Source organism: Microchirus variegatus (genome assembly GCF_963457635.1).
Source record: "Microchirus variegatus genome assembly, chromosome: 3".
NCBI lineage: Eukaryota > Metazoa > Chordata > Actinopteri > Pleuronectiformes > Soleidae > Microchirus > Microchirus variegatus.
This window is the reverse complement of record NC_139804.1, coordinates 11254650-11274139: the sequence shown is the minus strand read 5'-3', so window position 1 is coordinate 11274139 and position 19490 is coordinate 11254650. Positions and strand designations below refer to the sequence as shown.

The following is a 19490-nucleotide window of genomic DNA, read 5'->3' as shown; positions in this document are numbered from 1 at the left end:
CACTTGGCTCACCTTGCAAGGACCCTGTCAACAGCAAAAATACTGCACAAAGACACAAACATCTCCCCATAGCCACCGATAAAAGAAAACAGGGAAAATGTTGCCAGGTGTGACTGCAGCTTTTATATTAAGACCAGGTGAGACCAACTTAACCTAATTGACCACCTGACTCAGAGGGCGGAGCTTTTGACTTAACAGCAGCTACTGTTCCTGGGATTCACATTAACTAAGAAACACAAACACAATTCCACAATACCATACAATAATACAGTTATAAAATTATGCATTATAAAAATGTCAGGAAGATTGCACATGCTTTTCCAAAATAAAATTCAGTTAGTTTAGGCTAGTTTTTTAGTTGTTTTCGAATCCCCTTTAGCCATTACACTGGAGCAGTTGTGGGTGTAAGATAGAGTTAGGAAAATATGAAAGACAAAGACATTAGAAAAAGACAAAGAAAAACATGTTGTAATTGTTGAACGATTAAAGGTGCATTATGTAATAAATCTAAAGCAACTGGCCATAAAATCCTCCTAATATGTCACAGAGACTCAGGAATAATGTTCATATAACAAACTGAACTCACCAACAACAACACTACAGCTTTTGCAGACTGCAAATCATGTTTATGTTTTGAAATCATGTTTTGGCATGTGGCGCCACCTACTGCCATCTACCAATCATTGCAGTCAGTAGAGTCTCAGCTGCCGAGCAACCACGGGTTGCCACTTACATCTCAAAAAACGAAACTTAAAAGACCTCGGTATTTTGAATTTGAGTGTAGTAACCGTTTTTGGCCACATTCTTACATATGGCACCTTTAAGTCAATTATTTGTAAAATAGCAGAACAAAGTCTATGAATTATAAATATCAGAAAAACTGTTACAGAAAACATATGAATAACAAAAATCACGCAGCACAGACTCTGTGAGAGACTTTTAAGAAATAAAAAGCATGATTATGCGCAATGTGATACTGTACATCAAAGTTCATGATTATTGTTCAGTGTTGATTCAAAGGTTTATAGCTACGTGAATGAATGAGTTCTTGTAGGTGCTTTTCCTGGTTGGGGGATTTTATAATATACAATATAATACATGTCCATGCTGTTTTAAATCAACTTAAGTGCAAAACAAACCTTAACGTGTACATGTAACGAACAAGTACTCCAACAATGTAAAATAAAGGCAATTAATAGTTAAGGTGGTAATGATGATAACTCAATAATATTCACCATATAAGTAAATAAACAGCTCTTATTCTCTTATTTACCTGTAATTGTAATCAATGTTTGTATATCAGGCAGTATCGTACTAGGTTCCTGTACTAATTTGGAGTCCTTAGGTCAGTGTTTTTCAACCTTTTTTGAGCCATGGTACATTTTTTTCATTGAAAAAATCACGAGGCACATCACCAAACACAAATGTTTAAAAAATGATACTCTGTAGCCTAAATCACTGCACCGGTGAACATCCAGGGACTGGACATCGAGAGGGTGACAACATACAAGTACCTGGGTGTTCACCTAAATAATAAACTGGACTGGACTGACAACACTGACTCGCTCTACAAGAAGGGTCAGAGTCGCCTTTATCTTTTGCGGAGACTGCACTCTTTTGGGGTGAGCAGGACACTGCTGAGGACTTTCTACGACACTGTGGTTGCGTCAGTGGTCCTGTTTGCTGTGGTGTGCTGGGGAGGGGGCTGTTCTGTGCGGGACAAAAAACAGACTAGATCGGATAATTAAAAAAGCCGGCTCGGTCTGTGGCTGTCCCCTGGACTCCATCGAGGTCATCCAAGAGAGGAGGGTACTGGCCAAACTATCGGCCATCATGGACAACACCTCTCACCCACTGCACAAGACTGTTGGGGCCTTAAGAAGCTCCTTCAGTCAGAGACTGATGCACCCTAAGTGCAGGACAGAGCGGCTCCGCAGGTCGTTCATTCCTACTGCTGTCCGTCTGTACAACAGTGTGCAAACCAAATAACTATATAGTTTGTGTCACTGCTGTATTAGTCTGTTATTGTTTACAGTTTTTGTTCCTCGTTTTTAGCTGGTCTGTTAAGTTATTGTTTACAGTTTTTTGTTTTTCATTTTTTAACTGGTCTGTTAAGCTATTGTTTACAGTTTTGTTGTTTTGTTTTGAACTGGTCTGTTAAGTTATTGTTACAGTTTTTGTTTTTTTGTTTTTTAACTGGTCTGTTATGTTTATTGTTTACAGTTCAGTTTCTTGTTTTTAACTGGTCTGTTAAGTTATTGTTTACAGTTTTTTGTTTTTTTACTGGTCTGTTAAGTTATTGTTTACAGTTTTTGTTCCTTGTCTTTAGCTGGTCTGTTTAGTTATTGTTTACAGTTGTTGTCCTGTTTGTCTTGTTTGCCTAGATTTGTCTTATTTTTACCTGAACCAAATACGCACCTTATTTACATTCACTCTTATCTTATTTCTTTCTATGTACAGTTTTTATAACATTGTGTAATTGTTAATCTGTATACGGAGCTGCTGAAACCCTGTTCTCTCCCCACTGTGGGATAAATAAAGCTATCTTATCTTATCTTATCTTATTAACAATTTAGTCATTCTTATCAAAGTGTCTTGAATATTTATATCCATGTTATTTGCAGATAATTAATTATTTGTTGTCAAAAAATTGTTTAGACCAATTAGGTGAAATTGGATAATTTCCCACGGCACACTGGTTGAAAAACACTGCCTTAGGTCACATGACCTGGAAGCTATTGAGCGAATTATGCTAATATTGACATTTAAAAAAATATGGGAAGTATTACAATTTATTATAAAGAGGTGTGTCCTGACTAGGCAGTCTAGTGCTATGTTCCTGTACTGATTTGGAGACTTTAGGTCACAGGGTTATGTGGCATGATGCTGCCCATTGCAACGTGAGTTTGAGGTAGGTGAAGAGGCTAACGGGATTAGCAGAGGCTCCGGATAGCATGCAGCTCAGAGAGTCGACCGACAGAGGAGTGGGGGGTTTCTACACAGCAGATTTAATCCACAATATTGAACATCGACCATACAATGACAGGCCTCTACGGCAGTACGTTCTCCAAATCATAGTCGTATAAGTAGACGGGTCAACCAGCACCAACTCGTTACTGAGATCCTCAGTCCATGGGGAAGTTCACGGAACCGGAATCCTGGTGAACTCTGCAGCAACAGTCATATCGAATGGCATGACAACAGTGGTTTAACGGACGGGATTTTTTTCTAAAAACTTTATTTACACATCAAAACGACGGAAGTGGTTTGACGGAAGTGATTTTTTTAATAAAAAAATAAAAATAAAAACAAAAATCTGTCACGCCAGGGTGTTGGTTGGTCTCCGGAGCTGCAGCTGGGTACTGTTGGTCATATCCAGCCTCTGACCGTAACACCATACTTTCAATATGGTGGACACCATCTTACAAAATGAACATCTATACAGCAGTTTGTTTCTTCCATTTGTTATATAGTGAAATTAATTTATTTTACTTTATGAAAATTCTCCATTCACAATTCTAAAAAGCTCCCCTAGTCACTTTATCTTGGAATGTTCTGAATCTTGGCTGAACCGGGGCGCGGGAGCCCCCTAGTGGCGCTGACAGGTACGGATAATCTAAAACCGAGACAGAAGAAAGAGAGACAGTGACGGAGCAGGAGTGAACTCTCTGAGTCCACAGAGGCTGCAGTCATGTCCGCATGTGGTGACTTTGAGTCTTTGGAGGAAAGTCTGGAGCGTCACCTTCCTTCAGCTGAACTCGCTGAGGTGAAGCGTATTCTGTTCGGGAAGGAAATAAAGTGAGTGCAGTTTTTTTGTTGTTTAATTTGACTGCAAAAGAGCAGAGCTTTCATCTCAAGTTACTTTAACTGCACTGTTTGAATAGTTTGTTCTGAGTCAATTATTACTGAGTTAAGTGGACTTTGGTCTCACATCGGTCACTCACATGTTCAGTCCAGAAAGGAGGCAAGTTAATGCTAACTTTATGTTCAAATGTAGGTTTATGATTTGAAGGTGTAGGAAACAAAAATTGGTTTGCAGATCATCAATGTCGTGCAATAAGACCAATATACTACCAAGAAAACAAAAATAAGTCAGTCAGTCATGTCCTCCTCTATGGCATTTGACACTTTGACCCTTTTCCATAACCTTTAGATCACATTAACACTGTTCTTCAGGGACACCTTTATACCTGCCTGTGGAAGGGTACATGTCCACCTCTGTCCTCTATTTAAGTGCAATGTTTACAAGGTTCAGTAAAGTTATCTTCTTTAATTTGAACATAACATCTCTTCACTGTATGTACATTACGTCCACCAGTTTCTCTTTGACTGGATTTACTTTGCACTGAAGTTTTTCCACTGAAAATAGTATTTAAATCACAATCAGAAAACTTTTCTTGAAAAAAGTCAATCCCATTTAAAGATCATTTTTGATATGTGTATATATATATGTGTGTATATATATATATATGTATATTTATATATATATATATATGTATGTATATGTATATATATGTGTATATATATATATATATATGTATATATATACATATATATTTATATATATATGTATATATATATCTGGCAACTGAATAAGCCATTGTCGTGCCAGTGTTGTTAACCTCAATCTGATTTCTTTAAGTTCAAATTTTTTCAAGAGAATACAGAGAAGTTAATATTTTCATGGTGTATTGAATATGGGTATGATCCAATACATTTTAAATCTAAAACCGTAATGTTGAACTGAAGTTTAACTCGAAAAACAAAACTTGCACTGCAGTGCGAATTGCAATTGTTATTTATCAGAAACACTGTAGTTTGATATTTCCCCCTAACCGTGTCTGTTACAGGGCCCTGGACCTCCCAGCATGTGCTGTCGAAGCTGCCTCTCAACGTGACTTTGAGCTGAAGGGTTACAAGTTTGACGCTGCGCTGGAGCAGTTGAGGCCACCCCGAAGGATCAGGGTGGGACTCGTACAGCACCACGTCGTTCTGCCGACTGACGCGCCCATCCTGGACCAGGTCAGCACCAAAACATGTGCTCAGCATCACGGAGACATGTTTCTGCTTCACACTGTGTAAATTGTCTCCTCCACAGATTAATGCCATGCACAGCCGGGTTGGTGAAATAGTGGAGGTCGCAGCCATGTGTGGCGTGAACATCGTCTGCTTCCAGGAGACCTGGAGTGAGTTTTCTCATGTGTCATAAATACAGATGTGAACTCGCGAGATGCTCAGATGTTCCTGGTAAAAAAAACCCTCCTCTGTTCTTCCCTTCACAGCCATGCCTTTTGCTTTCTGCACACGTGAAAAAGAACCATGGACAGAGTTTGCTGAGTCTGCTGAAGAAGGAAACACCACACGCTTCTGCCAGGAGGTGAGACCTGAACAGACCGAACAGGTCTGCTGTACTGATACAGGTATGATTCACATCTAAAATCACTGTACTTCTGTTATTAGCTGGCCAAAAAATACAACATGGTAGTGGTTTCACCAATTCTGGAGCGAGAAGAGCGGCACAACACTCTGTGGAACACAGCAGTGGTCATCTCCAACTCTGGAAATGTGCTGGGAAAGAGCAGGAAGAACCATATTCCCAGGATTGGAGACTTTAATGAAGTCAGTGGGTTTTTCTCCACCAAACAATACAATCCTCAGTCTTTGCATAGACTCAGGCTGCAAACTGGTGTGTTCACTTCACATTCCTGTCATTACAGTCAACATATTACATGGAGGGCGACACCGGCCACACCGTGTTCCAGACAGCGTTTGGGAAAATAGCTGTGAATATCTGTTATGGGCGTCATCACCCTCTCAACTGGTTCATGTACAGCATGAACGGAGCTGAGATCATCTTTAACCCCTCAGCTACTGTTGGAGCACTCAGGTAATAAACACTGCAGACCAGGGTCCAAACCTTTTATATGGACACCCACTTTTTTAAAGCGGACCTAGACCGGAAGTTCCAATTACCGCTGTTTTTTTGGTGTGTATCTGCGTCATTACCTTGTTTATGAAGCCCTGAAGTTTCAAAACAAACAGTTCAGCCACTGCTGAAAACACTGTGTTTATTGTAATCTCGGGCTCAGCGAGATCTCTGAAAATCCCGTAATAGTTACGTAAACAGCGGTACTCCTGAACAGCAGATCGTCCTGCTCCGGGCACTAGTCCGGGCACTAGACCGGGCACATCCGGTTGCGTACATTGAACCGCAGAAGAAGAATAACGTCCGTTGTGGAGGTGTTTCATGAGCGACGGTGTCTTCTGACTCTGGGTCTGACTCCGGGTCAAAGTCATAAAAGGGACTGTGGCGGGGAGTCGTGAAGAAGCTATTTTTAAACACTGTTTAAACAATGTTTTGATAATGAGTAGCAGTACACCCACTGTTCCAGAGGGGGGAGCTGCGCTTCTAACAGCTGGTGTGCTGAATAGTACTGGCCAATCACAAGACTCTGTCTTCTGGGGGTGAAAGTTCACTCTGAAACATCGAGGCTGACGAACAGCCTCAGAAAAGAGTATTTCAATCGGCTCGTTTACAGCAACTAGGAGGTTTTGACCATAAAAAAAAATTAATATATGTAAGTAGACCTCCATAACTAACATATATGTGCAACAGGACCACTCTATGTGAGCTTTAAGATAACAAACACAAATTCACAATATAAATCATAACAAGAGCAAAGCTGACTGCTGTAGATCTAAGTTCTATTTCTGGTTGTACTAACTGAATAGATAGGCCATCGGCAAGAAGGTCGCCAGTTTGGATCCCGCTTCTGACCATGGGCCTTTCTGTGTGGGGTTTGCATGTTCTCCCTGTGTGTGTGGGGGGGTTTCATTCTTTGTAAACGCTAGAAATGGTTGTGTTTGAAAATACTCAGATTAGCCCGACTAATACCAGCAAGTACTTTAAAAAGTTACTTAAATCCCAGTGCCCTTTGGTTTTGGACATTAGCAGGTTGTCTTGATGATGTCTACATGACTAAATGCACTGAGCTTCTGCCATGTGATTAACTGAGTAGATGTTGAACACATGTACCTAACATTAGGAACAACTCCTTTATCTTATGCAGTGAGCCCATGTGGCCCATAGAGGCCAGGAACGCAGCCATCGCTAACCACTGTTTTACATGTGCCATCAACCGTGTTGGGACGGTGAGTCCACTCTCGTCATATTCTAAATAAATGATTCACACCACATGAAATGACGTTAATAATCTTGACATTCTTGTGTTTCATGCAGGAGAATTTCAAAAATGAATTCACGTCAGGTGACGGAAAGAAAGGTGAGAGATTTATGTTCTAAGAAAAACAAATAAACAAAAGAAAAAGGAATAAATATAATATACAATAAATGATTTACCTCTGTGTCAAATATACAACAACTTAATAAATAAGTACCAATATACAGTATAAAAACAGTATTGGAAAAGAAATGTGCAAATAGATTGGTACAGAAGGTAACAAAAGCAGCACTGATTTTTTTTCCAGCTCATCATGACTTTGGACACTTCTATGGATCCAGTTATGTGGCTGCTCCTGACGGCAGCCGCAGTCCGGGTCTCTCCAGAACCCGTGACGGGCTGCTGGTGGTGGAGCTGGATCTCAACCTTAACCGCCAAATCAGCGATAAATGGAGTTTTAAGGTAGTGTGGTAAATGTGGCTACAGCTGTGAAAAACTGTGCTGACGTCAAAATGTAGTGTTTCTCTCCTGATAACTGATGTACATGGCCTTATTAACCTTCTTGCTTACAAAGAAATGCATGAAGTGTATATGAATTAATTAGAATATTTGTTCATTTACTCAACAGGTTAAATAGGACAGTAGCATGTGATAATATATTTGAAGTTGAGTCTACAGGATGTTATGTCTTAATAATATTATATGATCTATCTATAAGTGTGTCTGTGTTTGTTATCACATATCACATAAATGTTGGCTTGCTCACATCAACTCTTCTGTGCTGACGTGTCTTGTACTTCTGTCTGCAGATGACGGGCAGGTTCGCTGAATATGCAGAGGAACTGACTCGAGCTGTCCGACCCGATTTTAAACCCAACATAGTGAAGGAGTAGAAGTGTACTGTACATTTACTGTCGTCCACTTCACAATGAAACGGTGACATTTTTGTGTTCATCACTTGATTTACACCAATGTTTCAGATTGAGCCTTTGTGTCTTTATCTTGATTTCATTGTTGGATTATATTAACGTACAGTGAATAATAGGAAACATGGTGTTCCTACAACAGTCTCTGAGGACTGTAATAATCTCTTTACAGGTTTACATCAGAACAATCTCTTTTTCCTAAAACTGTTAAGGGCAGATCATAAATGAGGTTCAACCATGAGCAACAACATTAAACAGATGGACTGGTTTTTATTAATGTTATGGCTGATTGATGAATCCCACTGTCAAAGCAGACCTTGAAGATGTTTTGTGTAAAGATTTAGATTCTCATTAAAATGAGAACAACGTGGGTAAATGTAGTTCACAATCATTGACAACTTGACTTACCAGATGTTACACTCTGAGCTCCTGGTCATTAATGTGTTACATTTGACCCTACATGGTCCTATGAGCAAAAAGTAAAGGCTTCTTTTGCATAAATAAACATAATTACCATGACTGAAAATGTGTCATCTAGTTACTTTAGTATCCTTGCTGCTTCCTGAGACCCTCATTGAATATTCATGCAGCAGGAAAGGGGACAAGAATGACACTAATTCAAATCCTTTATTCATTACATTTCATAAATACAACTCTATGTTTAATAAAAAATAAAGTCCAAACCGTGCCACTTATATTTTGTTTTTCCCAAAAGCACAAGAAGAAACCACATTTTATCAGGTTCACTTCCATGGTAAAATCTTTAAATAACACAATTATGTGTGGTATGAAAGTGTAGTGCAATAATGTTTACATATTACCAAAATTATATTAAAACAAATTAAAATACAACAGGTGACGAATTAGAAACAATACAGTATTCCCTGTTTTCAACTTAGAACATGAACGAGTCAAACGACTCCTGTTCATCCATGCCAAGCCTTCTGACTGCCGTGTTGCCATGGACACGCAATGTTCAGCTTGGGTTTGAAACTGGTGGTCCATCCACTGTCTGTGCTCCTCTGCAGGCAGATTAAGGAGTATTGGACTGTCATTTGATGCACTTGATGTCACACTTCAGAAAAAAGATTACCTGAGACTCTCAACATGTTTTCCCTGTGGGTAAAATCATTTCAATAAATCATGACAGAAGAGGATTCTCAAAGCTTCAACTACGACCCAACAAAAACAAACAGAAAGTGTTTTTATCATCAGCCTGGAATTATATGAACACAACTTCCTGCTTTTTCCTATTGTAGGTATTGATTTCCACGTATTATGATCCACTGTAGTTTCACAAGTGTATAAATCCTCTGCTTACAGTAATTAGATTCTATTTGTTAGCAACTTCAACATGCATGATAAAAATCATTTAGCTATCTGCTCATGTTAAAAACAAAAGTAAAAAAACAAACAATCCACTGTTGATTCTGAAGGTCCCAGCTGTTCATTTATGACACAGGTCAAGTAGGGTTGGCTGTACAGTTGTTGTTCTTGAGAGCACCAGAGGAGGGCAGCACACTAGAGTCCAGACCTGGAGACCTGGGGCAGCATGTCAGTCTTATAATGAGCCCAGGAAAAAGAGTCAAAATCCAAATCCATCATTGTAGTCCATCAACTCTCCTTAAAGACAAACAGAATGTCCTCATCTGTCCCATAGCTCTGCCGAGCCTCCTCAAAGTTAGTAACACTGGTGCAGCATACCCCTAAAACACACAAACAACAAACATACTAACAGTCCTTTGTAAAATCAAATTGAATTGAAATATGACTTAACTAATGGACAACTTAACACCATCTCCTGTTATTAGATCACTTCACTCTCAAATTACAGGCCTGCTTGTGGTTCCCAGAGCTTGTAAATGTAGAATGGAAGGCAGTGGTAAAGTGAATTGTCTTTTAACTGGAAGGCTGTGGGTTTGGTTCCCAGCTCGGCTAATCGACATGCGTCCTCGGGCAAGGATCCGCTGCACTGTATGAGACTATGAGTGAGTGAGTGGCAAAACTGTAGTGCAAAGCAGCTTTGGGTGGTCGTCAAGACTAGAAAACACTTTTAAAATGTTCTATTTACCAGGCTCAGGTCAGATGAGGAGGTGGTCTTTAATCCACCTCCAATTAAAGTAAGTCGACAATTAATGTATAAAAAAAGACAAAAAAGCCTATAATACAATGATTGTTTAATAATACAATCATTAAATGTATTAATAAATTACTTGTTATTACATGTTATTCACTCATCAGCAAGTTAATATCAGGGCTGATTTAACTGCTGACACCATCTCCATGCATTACATACCACATGTATTATATACCATGTTTACATGGTAAAGCAAACACAGACAAACTCATTTGATTATACTTTGAAAAACAATAGCGGTCGTTTCCATTTATCCATTGATTCTTTGGTGCTTGAGAGAAAATGTCAATAACCTGTAGTGCTAGGTTTTATTTTGTAATCCTCTCTTTCAGCTTATAATAAGATATAAGATAACTTACTGTCAGAATAGGCAGGGTTGTTGTAGAAAATACAGCCTGTGGTCCTGTTGAAGCCACACACAACCACAAAGTGACCCTGGTACTCTGGCTTCCTGCAGAAACACTTCTGACCCACGGGCAGGAAGCAACAGTATTTGACAGGCGAGGCGCACAACTCGCATGTCAAGATGACAGCATTGACCAATACTATGGCAACGTGGCCCTGCTCCAGGTGGGACTGGATTTCCTGAACCGTCACTGAACTGTGGACAGACACATTTCCCTTTACTTTGGGTAAAATAAAAGCAGATGGCTTGTCTCAGTGAATGACATTTAACAGAAAACTCACCATTTCCTCACCACAACACCTTTGCTGTCAGCTTTTGAGAAGAGCTCATTCACTCTGTCCTCTTCTGTGTCAAAATGCTTCTTATAGAAGGTCTACAAACCAAACCAAGACACAAGAGAGACAACATCACAAACAAATTCAAAGATAGTTGAGGCGGGACTAAAAGCTGAGACTCGGCAATGTACCTGATTCCTAAAACCCTTATCAACACCCAGAGTCTGCGTGCAAAAGCAGTGTTTGATTCCTAAATGGCACATGAGGTACGCCAGGTCAATCGTCCACACACTCTCTGTCAGCTTCAGCTCCCAGCATGCTCTCTGAAACTCCTCATCATGGACTGGGTGCAGGTATCTGCAGGATTACATATCAGACAATCATCTCAAACTGATTTCCAAGTGTATGAGACTGTATGAATAGGTGATTTTCAATAAGCCCGAATGAGCCTTTTATTCGGGCTTATTGTAGAGCTTTACTTTCAAGTGTTAGGGTAAAGCTCTACAGAGGCTGCCATTTTTGGACCACCATGTTTTTACAATAGCTCATAATAGATAAACTAAACATCTTTTGAGTTTTGATGTTAAGTGGAGGCTGCAATGTAAGAGATACCCAGCTGCAACATGAAACCTCACCAATACAGTACCTTTAAAATCTATTTATATGTCTTCAATAGTATTTATTCTAAATAGTAGTAATTACTCTAAAGTAGTTGTATTACTTTTGCAGCAAATCACAAATCTGTATTCAACACACTGTCATTTCACAGTTGAATGAATTAAATTATTTGGCAAACTTAAAAAGGATATAAAGTAAAACATTAAATCATGTATAATAATAAAAACTAAAGAAATACACATTTGAAACAGAAAAATATATTAGAGAATTCCATTGTACTGTGTGCAACAGGAGGAGTGAGTTACTGTATTATTTTATCATACTTAAAAGCTGTTTTGCAATAGGTGTTAGAGAAGAGCCAGGAGAAAGATTGCACAAATGTGCTATTTCTGTTTCCAGCACAATGTTGATGTATGCCACTAAGAATTAAGGTAGTTCTGAAGGCAAAATTTGTGTAACCGAGAGGACAGGCATAGCAGGAAAATGTTTGGGTGGGGGCCCCAGGGTATTCATTTTCAATTACTTAGAACCACGGTTCTCAAACTATGGTAATGTGTACCATCAGTGGTATGTGAGCTTCCTCTGATGTAAAATCAGAAATACTGTTCTACTGCATATGGTTTGTGACTGGAGCGGAGCTGAGGAATTTGATGTGGAGAAAATTTGAAAAAATAACTTTAAGTCACATTATCTCTCGCTCCAGAGGAGGAGGATGAGAGAGCAAGTTATCTTATTGAGAACAAATTTGCCTCCTGTGAAAAGTCTGTACTGCACTGTAATGATAATGGTGTTACTTGGAGAGCTCAATATTTTCTCAGGTGGTTCTTGGCAAGTTTGAGAACCACTGACCTAGAAGATTTGACGCCACATTTTACTGCAAAGAAGGAGCGAAAGCAGCACATTTGCATCAAACTGTTTCTGGTCAGTGACAGTGTTAAGACCAACCAACAACTGTTTAGTGTGTGTGTGTGTGTGGTATATAGAATATTTCATTATTTGGAGTTTGCAAGTGTGTATAGTTTTAATTTATTCATATAAATGTTAATTACGTTTGAGCAGCACTGACTTCATTTTAATGGAGCTTAGGGTGTACCTAATACAGTGACATGTGTGTACTGTGCACTTACTTCAGAACCATCTTGGAGCAGGCTAACCCACAGTCCCAATGGTACAGCTGCCGGATGACCGGTACATTCAGCAGGACAGCATCATCTGAGAAAAGCCGTGGTCTTTTATTATTAGGCCATAACAATTGTTAATGTATGATAATGACACTGTTGTTAATAAAAACAAAAAACAAAACTGTTTAACTTCATCAGTTCGTGACACTTACCTGACATTCTGTTGTATACTTCCTTAGACAAGCAGCCAACTAGCTAAGCCCAGACGGGCTGCTCAGTCTTGTTTACAGAATAGAACAGAGTTGAGTTTCCTCATCGATGCTAACTATAGAAACAGCTGCGCTACTGAAACTTTAGCCGCCAGGCTAACAGAAACAACTAGTGTTTTCTGTGTCCCCGCTCACACAGCGAGGCTGGCCCCCCGACAGGAACACGGCGAAGTTAACGTGACACTTGTGGGATAAAAAGCAGGACAATATAAAAGCTATTTTATTTGGTTTCAAAGCTGCCGCTCCCACGGTACCTGCTAACTGTGGTTGTTGCTAACACATTGACCCAACAGAACCTTCTTCTTATTACGGTTGGTAAACAGCTTATCGTTGTATTACCGCCATCTCATGGACTGGAGTGCGGGAGGCTGTCAGCTTTCCCTTTATTCCATCTCATCCCCACTTTGCCCTGAGCTCCTGAATGAAATGTCCTCAAGACCAAGGTTATTGTAGTTAACGAAAACTAACTAAATAACTGAAATAACAATTTAAAAAAATAGAGTTTAAAAATACAAAACAACGATAACTAACAAAAACTAAATTGTGTGTTAATAAAACTAACTAAAATTGTAGTGAAAGTGAAAATGTGCTTAGTTTAGTCAGTTTGTAAATTAATTTCATAGATAATGCTTTTGGGTTCATATGAAGTGTATTTTTTCTCTGGTGGCAATTTTGAAAGGTTTTATATGAGGGTCACGGGAGGTGCTGTGCCAATCCCAGCTGACATAGGGCGAAAGACAGGGTACACCCTGGAGAGGACGCCAATCCATCACAGGGCCACATAGAGACAAACAGCAACCCTAACACCTATGACACACACACACACACACACACACACACACACACACACACACACACACACACACACACACACACACACACACACACACAGCACGCTCACACACTTCCCTTCAGTGTGTTTACTGACTCCACTTTTTCCTCAGGTAAATGTATAACATTGTGTAACTGTACATGTACACTTACAATTACACTTTAAACTGGGTTTATTCCGGTTTTTGAATAACATTTAATATAATTTTCTTTTTTCCCCAATCACTGCTGAAACATTTCACCATGTTGACATTTGTCCTTGTCACTGAGTTCCATATGTGGTCTCCATCGACACCTATGTAACAGACAAAGAGACGTTATAATGGATATTAAGAAAGTTGCTTTAGTCCATGTTAACTGTAACCAGTGGTGACATATATATATACAGTATATAGCATGTGTGTATTCATGAGAAAGTGACTCACTGATTCTGTGTCATCGACATCATCACTTAAGTATTTGATTTTGTGTCTGCTGTAAAGTTCTCTTCTCCTCGTGCATGTCAACAGGAACCAGTCACAAACCATGGGAACCTGAGGTGACATTATTAAACACTCGGTGCATTATCACTTCTTTTTTTTAATAGAAAAGCTTGACGATGTGTGTCCATGCTGCAGGACTGAACACTGATCCACTCACCAAACTGAGGAACGTCAATGCTGCGCCCACGTTGACTACAGTAGGTACAATTCCAAACTTCCCAGCCTGTGTGATAGAAGTGTCACCATGAGGTGTTGTCAACACAGACACTTTGATCAGGACATTGCATTATACAACACTGATTTAATCCTCACCGTTCCAAATACAATGATGTCAAAGCGGATCCCATATGCTTTGATTAAGGTCCTGGTTTCTTCTCCCGCTGGGGTTTTGTAATACTTGGCAAACCTGAAATTAATGTTAATTTTTTCAGTTTTGTCAGCTTCATCCATTTATTATTAAACTGTTTAAAAAAATATATATATATATATATTATCACCTGAAGTTGTATCCAGGGGCCACGTTTCTGTCGGAGTGTTTGTTGTCCAGTCGACGGAAGCTATACTTGGGGTTACACTCCCCCGCCCCCCAATCCAGGTCACAACTCCAGTCTATAATAATACCAATGACTCCACCCTGCAAATAAAGAGAAATAGGAGATGAGTCTGTGTTGTGGTGTAGTGTGAAAATGGTTGGTTGTGATATGAAAGTATGTGTCTACCATCACAGCCAGGTCCTGAAACTCCTCTCCAGCCTCTGAGACGATGTGTTTGAGGCGGAATATGGGACAGTAAGGATCTGTGACGTGATCGAACTCACACCTCTTCAGGTACGAGGAGTTGATTTGTGGCATTATGTTTCTTCTGGTGGAGGAAGGTCAGAATCAGAACGCCTTTATCGTCATTTACACATCTGTGCAATGAAAGTTGTGTATGCTGACTGAAACGGACTGAGAATTCCGCTGCTCGTTCCTTTCTTTCCAAAGTGCATCCGAAAGCTACGAGTAGCTAAAGTAGCTAACATCTGTTTTGAGTGCACACTGTCTCAATACCTTGTACAACCACACGTAAAAATAAACCCTACAAGTGTGTTCTCCTCTCCCCACCTGTGAACTTTGAACTTTGGGTATCTTATGCTGTTTTTGATCAACACAGTGAAGTTTTCTGCTGCAGCCAGTAATGGATGCCTGTAAGAGACGGGGAAATAATCAGCACAGTGTACCTGATTCTGCATTAACTTAATAATAGCATAATAGACATGTGCATCAACTCTCACTCGGGCAGCGTAGTGTCTAACTCGAGTGGGCACCATGAGAACACCTCACAGGTCTGGAGAGTTGAAGAATAGTTGACACAGAGTCCTGTTTGTATACCTGGATAGAAAACAAATGTGTTGTCACTTAAACTGACTCGACTCATTTTAGCATTGCAAAGTAGGGACCGTATCTATGTTCCCCGGGTCCTTTGTTCCCCGGGTCCTATGTTCCCCGATTTGTATGTGACCGGGGAACATAGGACCCTTTCTCTAAAAAAGGGTTCTATGTTAACCGCTGTTCACCCAAAAGAACCCGGGGAACATAGGACCCTACCCCTTACCCTAACCCCTAACCCTAACCCTAACTCTAGCCCTAGCCCTAACCCTACCCTACCCTACCCTACCCTACCCTACCCTACCCTAACCCTAACCCTAACCCTTTACCCTGGAGCTCCACACCCAGGCTTTCACAAAGTGGGGAACATAGGACCCTTTTTAAAAAAAAAAAAAGGTCCGATGCTCCCCGATCGGGGAACATAGGACCCGGGGAACATAGGACCCGGGGAACATAGGACCCGGGGAATATAGGTATGACCCCGCAAAGTATCATGAGTATACCACTGCCTCGAGGATCACTACGTCCCACGATGCAGTCACAATCATCCACACATGTCGTTGACGGACTTGGAAGCTATACATATAGATAAGAAGAGATAAAAACTTCAGGGTAATAATTAGCAACACAATGCTGCACGACAGAGGCAGCAACGTTACTGATCTGATCTGCAGTTGGTCTTCATAACTGAAGAAAACAAATCGGAATTACAGACTTAAAAAAACCTAACCCCAGAGGTGGAAATAGTACTGAAATATTCTACTCACATAAAAGTACCACTATTTTTGATATTACTCCTGAGGGCAGCACAAACACACGTTATCTGCCAAATTTTACAATTGTCAGTACATTCCCCACAAAGGTTAACCTCATGATTGTGCTAAAAGGACAGTTATGGGCTCATAAAAGTCATGGGGATTTGTGCCGTTGGGAATCCATCCAATTACTGATGACATCCTATTGACCCGAGGACTTGTCTAATAATTCAAGTATTAATGTAAAATAATACTTACTGTATCTGTACTTGTAAAGGCTACATTATACTGCAGCATAGATAAATAAATAAACATACTTTACAATATCAGCTAACTCACCTCAGGACAACGCGACTGACTTTGCTTTGGGGTAACGACCATATTTGTCAACACAAAGAAGGAACGTTCACCCTAAAAGACACAAGAATCAGAACAAGTATAGTTTTCAGAGTTTTAAAACTTTTGATAAACTGATTGCACATTTCAATTTGAATGTAATATTTTGATTTAAATACAACAATTACACTTAATATTAACATTTCAAGTTTAGATAGTCTTAGAATAAGCCATTTATAATAATAAAGTCACGGTCCACTACTGCAAAGTCCTCCACAATCACAACACGCCATTTTTCTACAGGGGCCTGACGCGGACAAACATAGGAATTTCACGCCAAGGTAGATTTTAATGTCATAATTATGCCACATACACATGTTGATTTCAAATACCTGAGGAGGGATGACATAGTCAGCCACGTCCCAAAGTTGAGGCTCCATGTCGGATACGTTGGTGAGGGCAAAACCTTTGACTTTGCTGGTGACACTGCTGATGACAGAGTCTGTCTCCTGATAGGCTTTCTGCACCACACACACATACCTGCAGGTGTACAGCAGTATTTGTCTATAACACGCTCAATCCACACACTCATCAACGACCCATTACTCATGACTTACCCCACAACGTACAGCACGACCAGCAGCTGTGTGAACCTGAACACACATCCCACCTTGATGTTGGGGATAAGCAGTGTTCTTGGTGTTTCATAGTCAAACACATAGTGCAGACATTCCTGACAGCAGTCTGCACCCATTGCTGCACTGTCCTCCTCTGAGAAATGCACATACAGTAGGTGCCCATATTCAAATGATTGTATTCAAATCATCCAAATTGCGAGAATAAGTCATAAAAGTGCTGGACTGTGTGCAGTGTAATGCAGGGGTGTCAAACTCAAACCACCTGGGGCTGATGAGAGTCTAGTCTGGGCGAGAGGGTACGGAGCCCCCGAAGTGACATGAAAAAAAAAAAAAAATTGAAATCTCGAGTTTCAAAGTCGAATTTTATTTTTTTCACAATATTTTGGAAACTCGAGATCTCGACTTTGAAACTCGAGTTTTTAATGTTTTGTTTTTTTCTCATGTCACTTCGGGGGCTCCGTAAGAGGGAGCCGGCCTAGAGGAAAAAAAAGTAGAAAAAAACCCAAACGATAACATCATGATATTGGAAAAAAAGATATTCATGAGGACATTTGTAGAAATTCAAAGTAAAAGTGTTTGTTTGATATGGGATGATGTGTACTTCCCAATACAATGATGTAAAATACATCTAGTAATTAAGTAAATAATAATGTGGTCAACTGTAATTTTAACACAAAAGAAGCCTAACCCTAATTTGATGTTTGTGAAGGAGGAGCATGTTACTGGCCATGTTTTCATCATAACATGATATTAAGTGGCGAGCCATATGAAAGTTTGTGGGTCAGTAAAACAACAGTGAATAAAACAGTAATTGACTTAAGTGCTCACATCCACACTCGAACAGGGAAACAGGGACAAATAGCAGAGCAGAGCAGAGATAAATAGTAAAAGAAGGATGAGTCAAATTGTACTGCACACTTTGCATACCGCTCCACAGACCACACTATACTGTATAGAAAGAAAAGATGGTGGATTATATAGCCATAATTATATTTGCAGCACTGACTCACCATATTAGACAAATGCATGAACAGATATTTGTTTCACAGTCAATGCTGGATCTGTTATTTCAGTGGTTACATCTGCTTTGTACACTGCAATTGTAAGTAGAACCAGTTCAGGTTCAATCATAAAGTCATTGATGACCTGGCATCCCTTCATGGAGGTTTTGTGCCTCCTGTGAAAGGACATTTCATTATATTGTATGTCTTCAAAGGTTTGTCTGCAATTATTGTGTGTTGTTATCTGTGTTATCTTCTGTAATCTGGTAATAGGCAACAAAGGAAGACGCTCTTGAATCCATTAGCATTCTATAGCAAATACATAGAGCACCAACATAACTGTACTTTCTTCTGTCTGGTCTGAATATATCCATTGAAGGTAGAGCTGTGAAAACAATGGAACCTTTGATAAAACTTTGATAAAACTGCACACATTTACATGCCACTTTCAGATACACTGCCTACTGAATATGACTGAGCCTGTCCTCACAGGAAAAATGATAAGGTCAAATGTTTGTGCATTTCTTCTAATGCATTAATGCATTTAATATTGTCCACTTTGTTGCCAAAGAATTGATTTGATGTCATGTCGGAGGAATATGAAGAGCATGAAAGCAAGACTGGTTAACAGTCAGTTTATTTTAGAAGACATGATGACTTTCATGAACACAGGACAGATACAATGTCACTTTGGTCCAACAGTACCTCAGATACAGAGTTAGTATAAAAGAACACAGACACTTTGGCATCTCATTGGTCACTGGCACAGATCGACTTTAATATTTTCATAACCACCCTCTTTCAAGTTTATTCTACTCATGAAGACAGAAAGTCCACAGTACACACAAACGGATATTTGTTTTTCTTTCATCTCATTGGACACAAAGACATCCCAGTTCATCAATAACTGCTAATTATACATCATTATGTTGTGATACAGTCATGTTGTGTTTCAGTGCTGATTTTTCAAGTATGATATAAAGGCATCTACTATTATAGTCCATAAAAAACTAGAATGGCAATCAGTAGAGCACCTTCCTCTGTCAAAGCCCAACACTCTCATTGAATTTAATTAAAGTTAACCCTTTGTTCTGTCCCAATATTTGAATTCACACCAAATTCGAATGGATTGTTCCTGGGCCCAAAC

At 39.7% G+C, this 19490-nt stretch overlaps 3 protein-coding genes across 3 annotated transcripts; 1 reads left to right on the top strand and 2 right to left on the bottom strand.

Annotated features, from left to right (window-relative positions):
- The first annotated feature begins 3670 nt into the window (after positions 1-3670).
- On the top strand, positions 3671-8402 carry upb1 (ureidopropionase, beta). The gene is made up of 10 exons (XM_083886216.1): positions 3671-3798; positions 4851-5022; positions 5099-5186; positions 5283-5377; positions 5461-5619; positions 5718-5887; positions 7071-7152; positions 7241-7283; positions 7489-7643; positions 7991-8402. The coding sequence occupies exons 1-10, from the start codon at positions 3692-3694 to the stop codon at positions 8072-8074; spliced, it is 1155 nt and encodes a 384-aa protein (XP_083742342.1). The 5' UTR covers positions 3671-3691; the 3' UTR covers positions 8075-8402.
- A 396-nt stretch (positions 8403-8798) lies between these two features.
- Positions 8799-13177, bottom strand: gucd1 (guanylyl cyclase domain containing 1). The gene is made up of 6 exons (XM_083887357.1): positions 12877-13177; positions 12671-12755; positions 11117-11282; positions 10932-11023; positions 10604-10845; positions 8799-9813 (listed from the first exon to the last, which is right to left on the bottom strand). The coding sequence occupies exons 1-6, from the start codon at positions 12881-12883 to the stop codon at positions 9722-9724; spliced, it is 684 nt and encodes a 227-aa protein (XP_083743483.1). The 5' UTR covers positions 12884-13177; the 3' UTR covers positions 8799-9721.
- An 849-nt stretch (positions 13178-14026) lies between these two features.
- On the bottom strand, positions 14027-17458 carry p2rx4b (purinergic receptor P2X, ligand-gated ion channel, 4b; the record flags this gene model as incomplete). The annotated part of the gene is made up of 12 exons (XM_083886817.1): positions 14027-14059; positions 14190-14297; positions 14404-14469; positions 14559-14652; positions 14744-14880; positions 14966-15107; positions 15350-15430; positions 15520-15616; positions 16117-16189; positions 16708-16779; positions 17097-17244; positions 17322-17458. The coding sequence occupies 12 exons, from the start codon at positions 17456-17458 to the stop codon at positions 14027-14029; spliced, it is 1188 nt and encodes a 395-aa protein (XP_083742943.1).
- Between the last annotated feature and the right edge of the window lie 2032 nt (positions 17459-19490).

Coding starts and splice junctions, on each gene's coding strand:
- upb1 (XM_083886216.1), top strand. CDS start 3,692: ATGTCCGCATGTGGTGACTTTGAGTCTTTGGAGGAAAGTCTGGAGCGT. Junction 5,888..7,070: donor GCTACTGTTGGAGCACTCAG/GTAATAAACACT, acceptor TATCTTATGCAG/TGAGCCCATGTGGCCCATAG. Junction 7,284..7,488: donor GTCAGGTGACGGAAAGAAAG/GTGAGAGATTTA, acceptor TTTTTTTTCCAG/CTCATCATGACTTTGGACAC.
- gucd1 (XM_083887357.1), bottom strand. Junction 11,283..12,670: donor TGCTCCAAGATGGTTCTGAA/GTAAGTGCACAG, acceptor GTAATCCTGCAG/ATACCTGCACCCAGTCCATG. Junction 11,024..11,116: donor ATAAGGGTTTTAGGAATCAG/GTACATTGCCGA, acceptor TTTGGTTTGTAG/ACCTTCTATAAGAAGCATTT.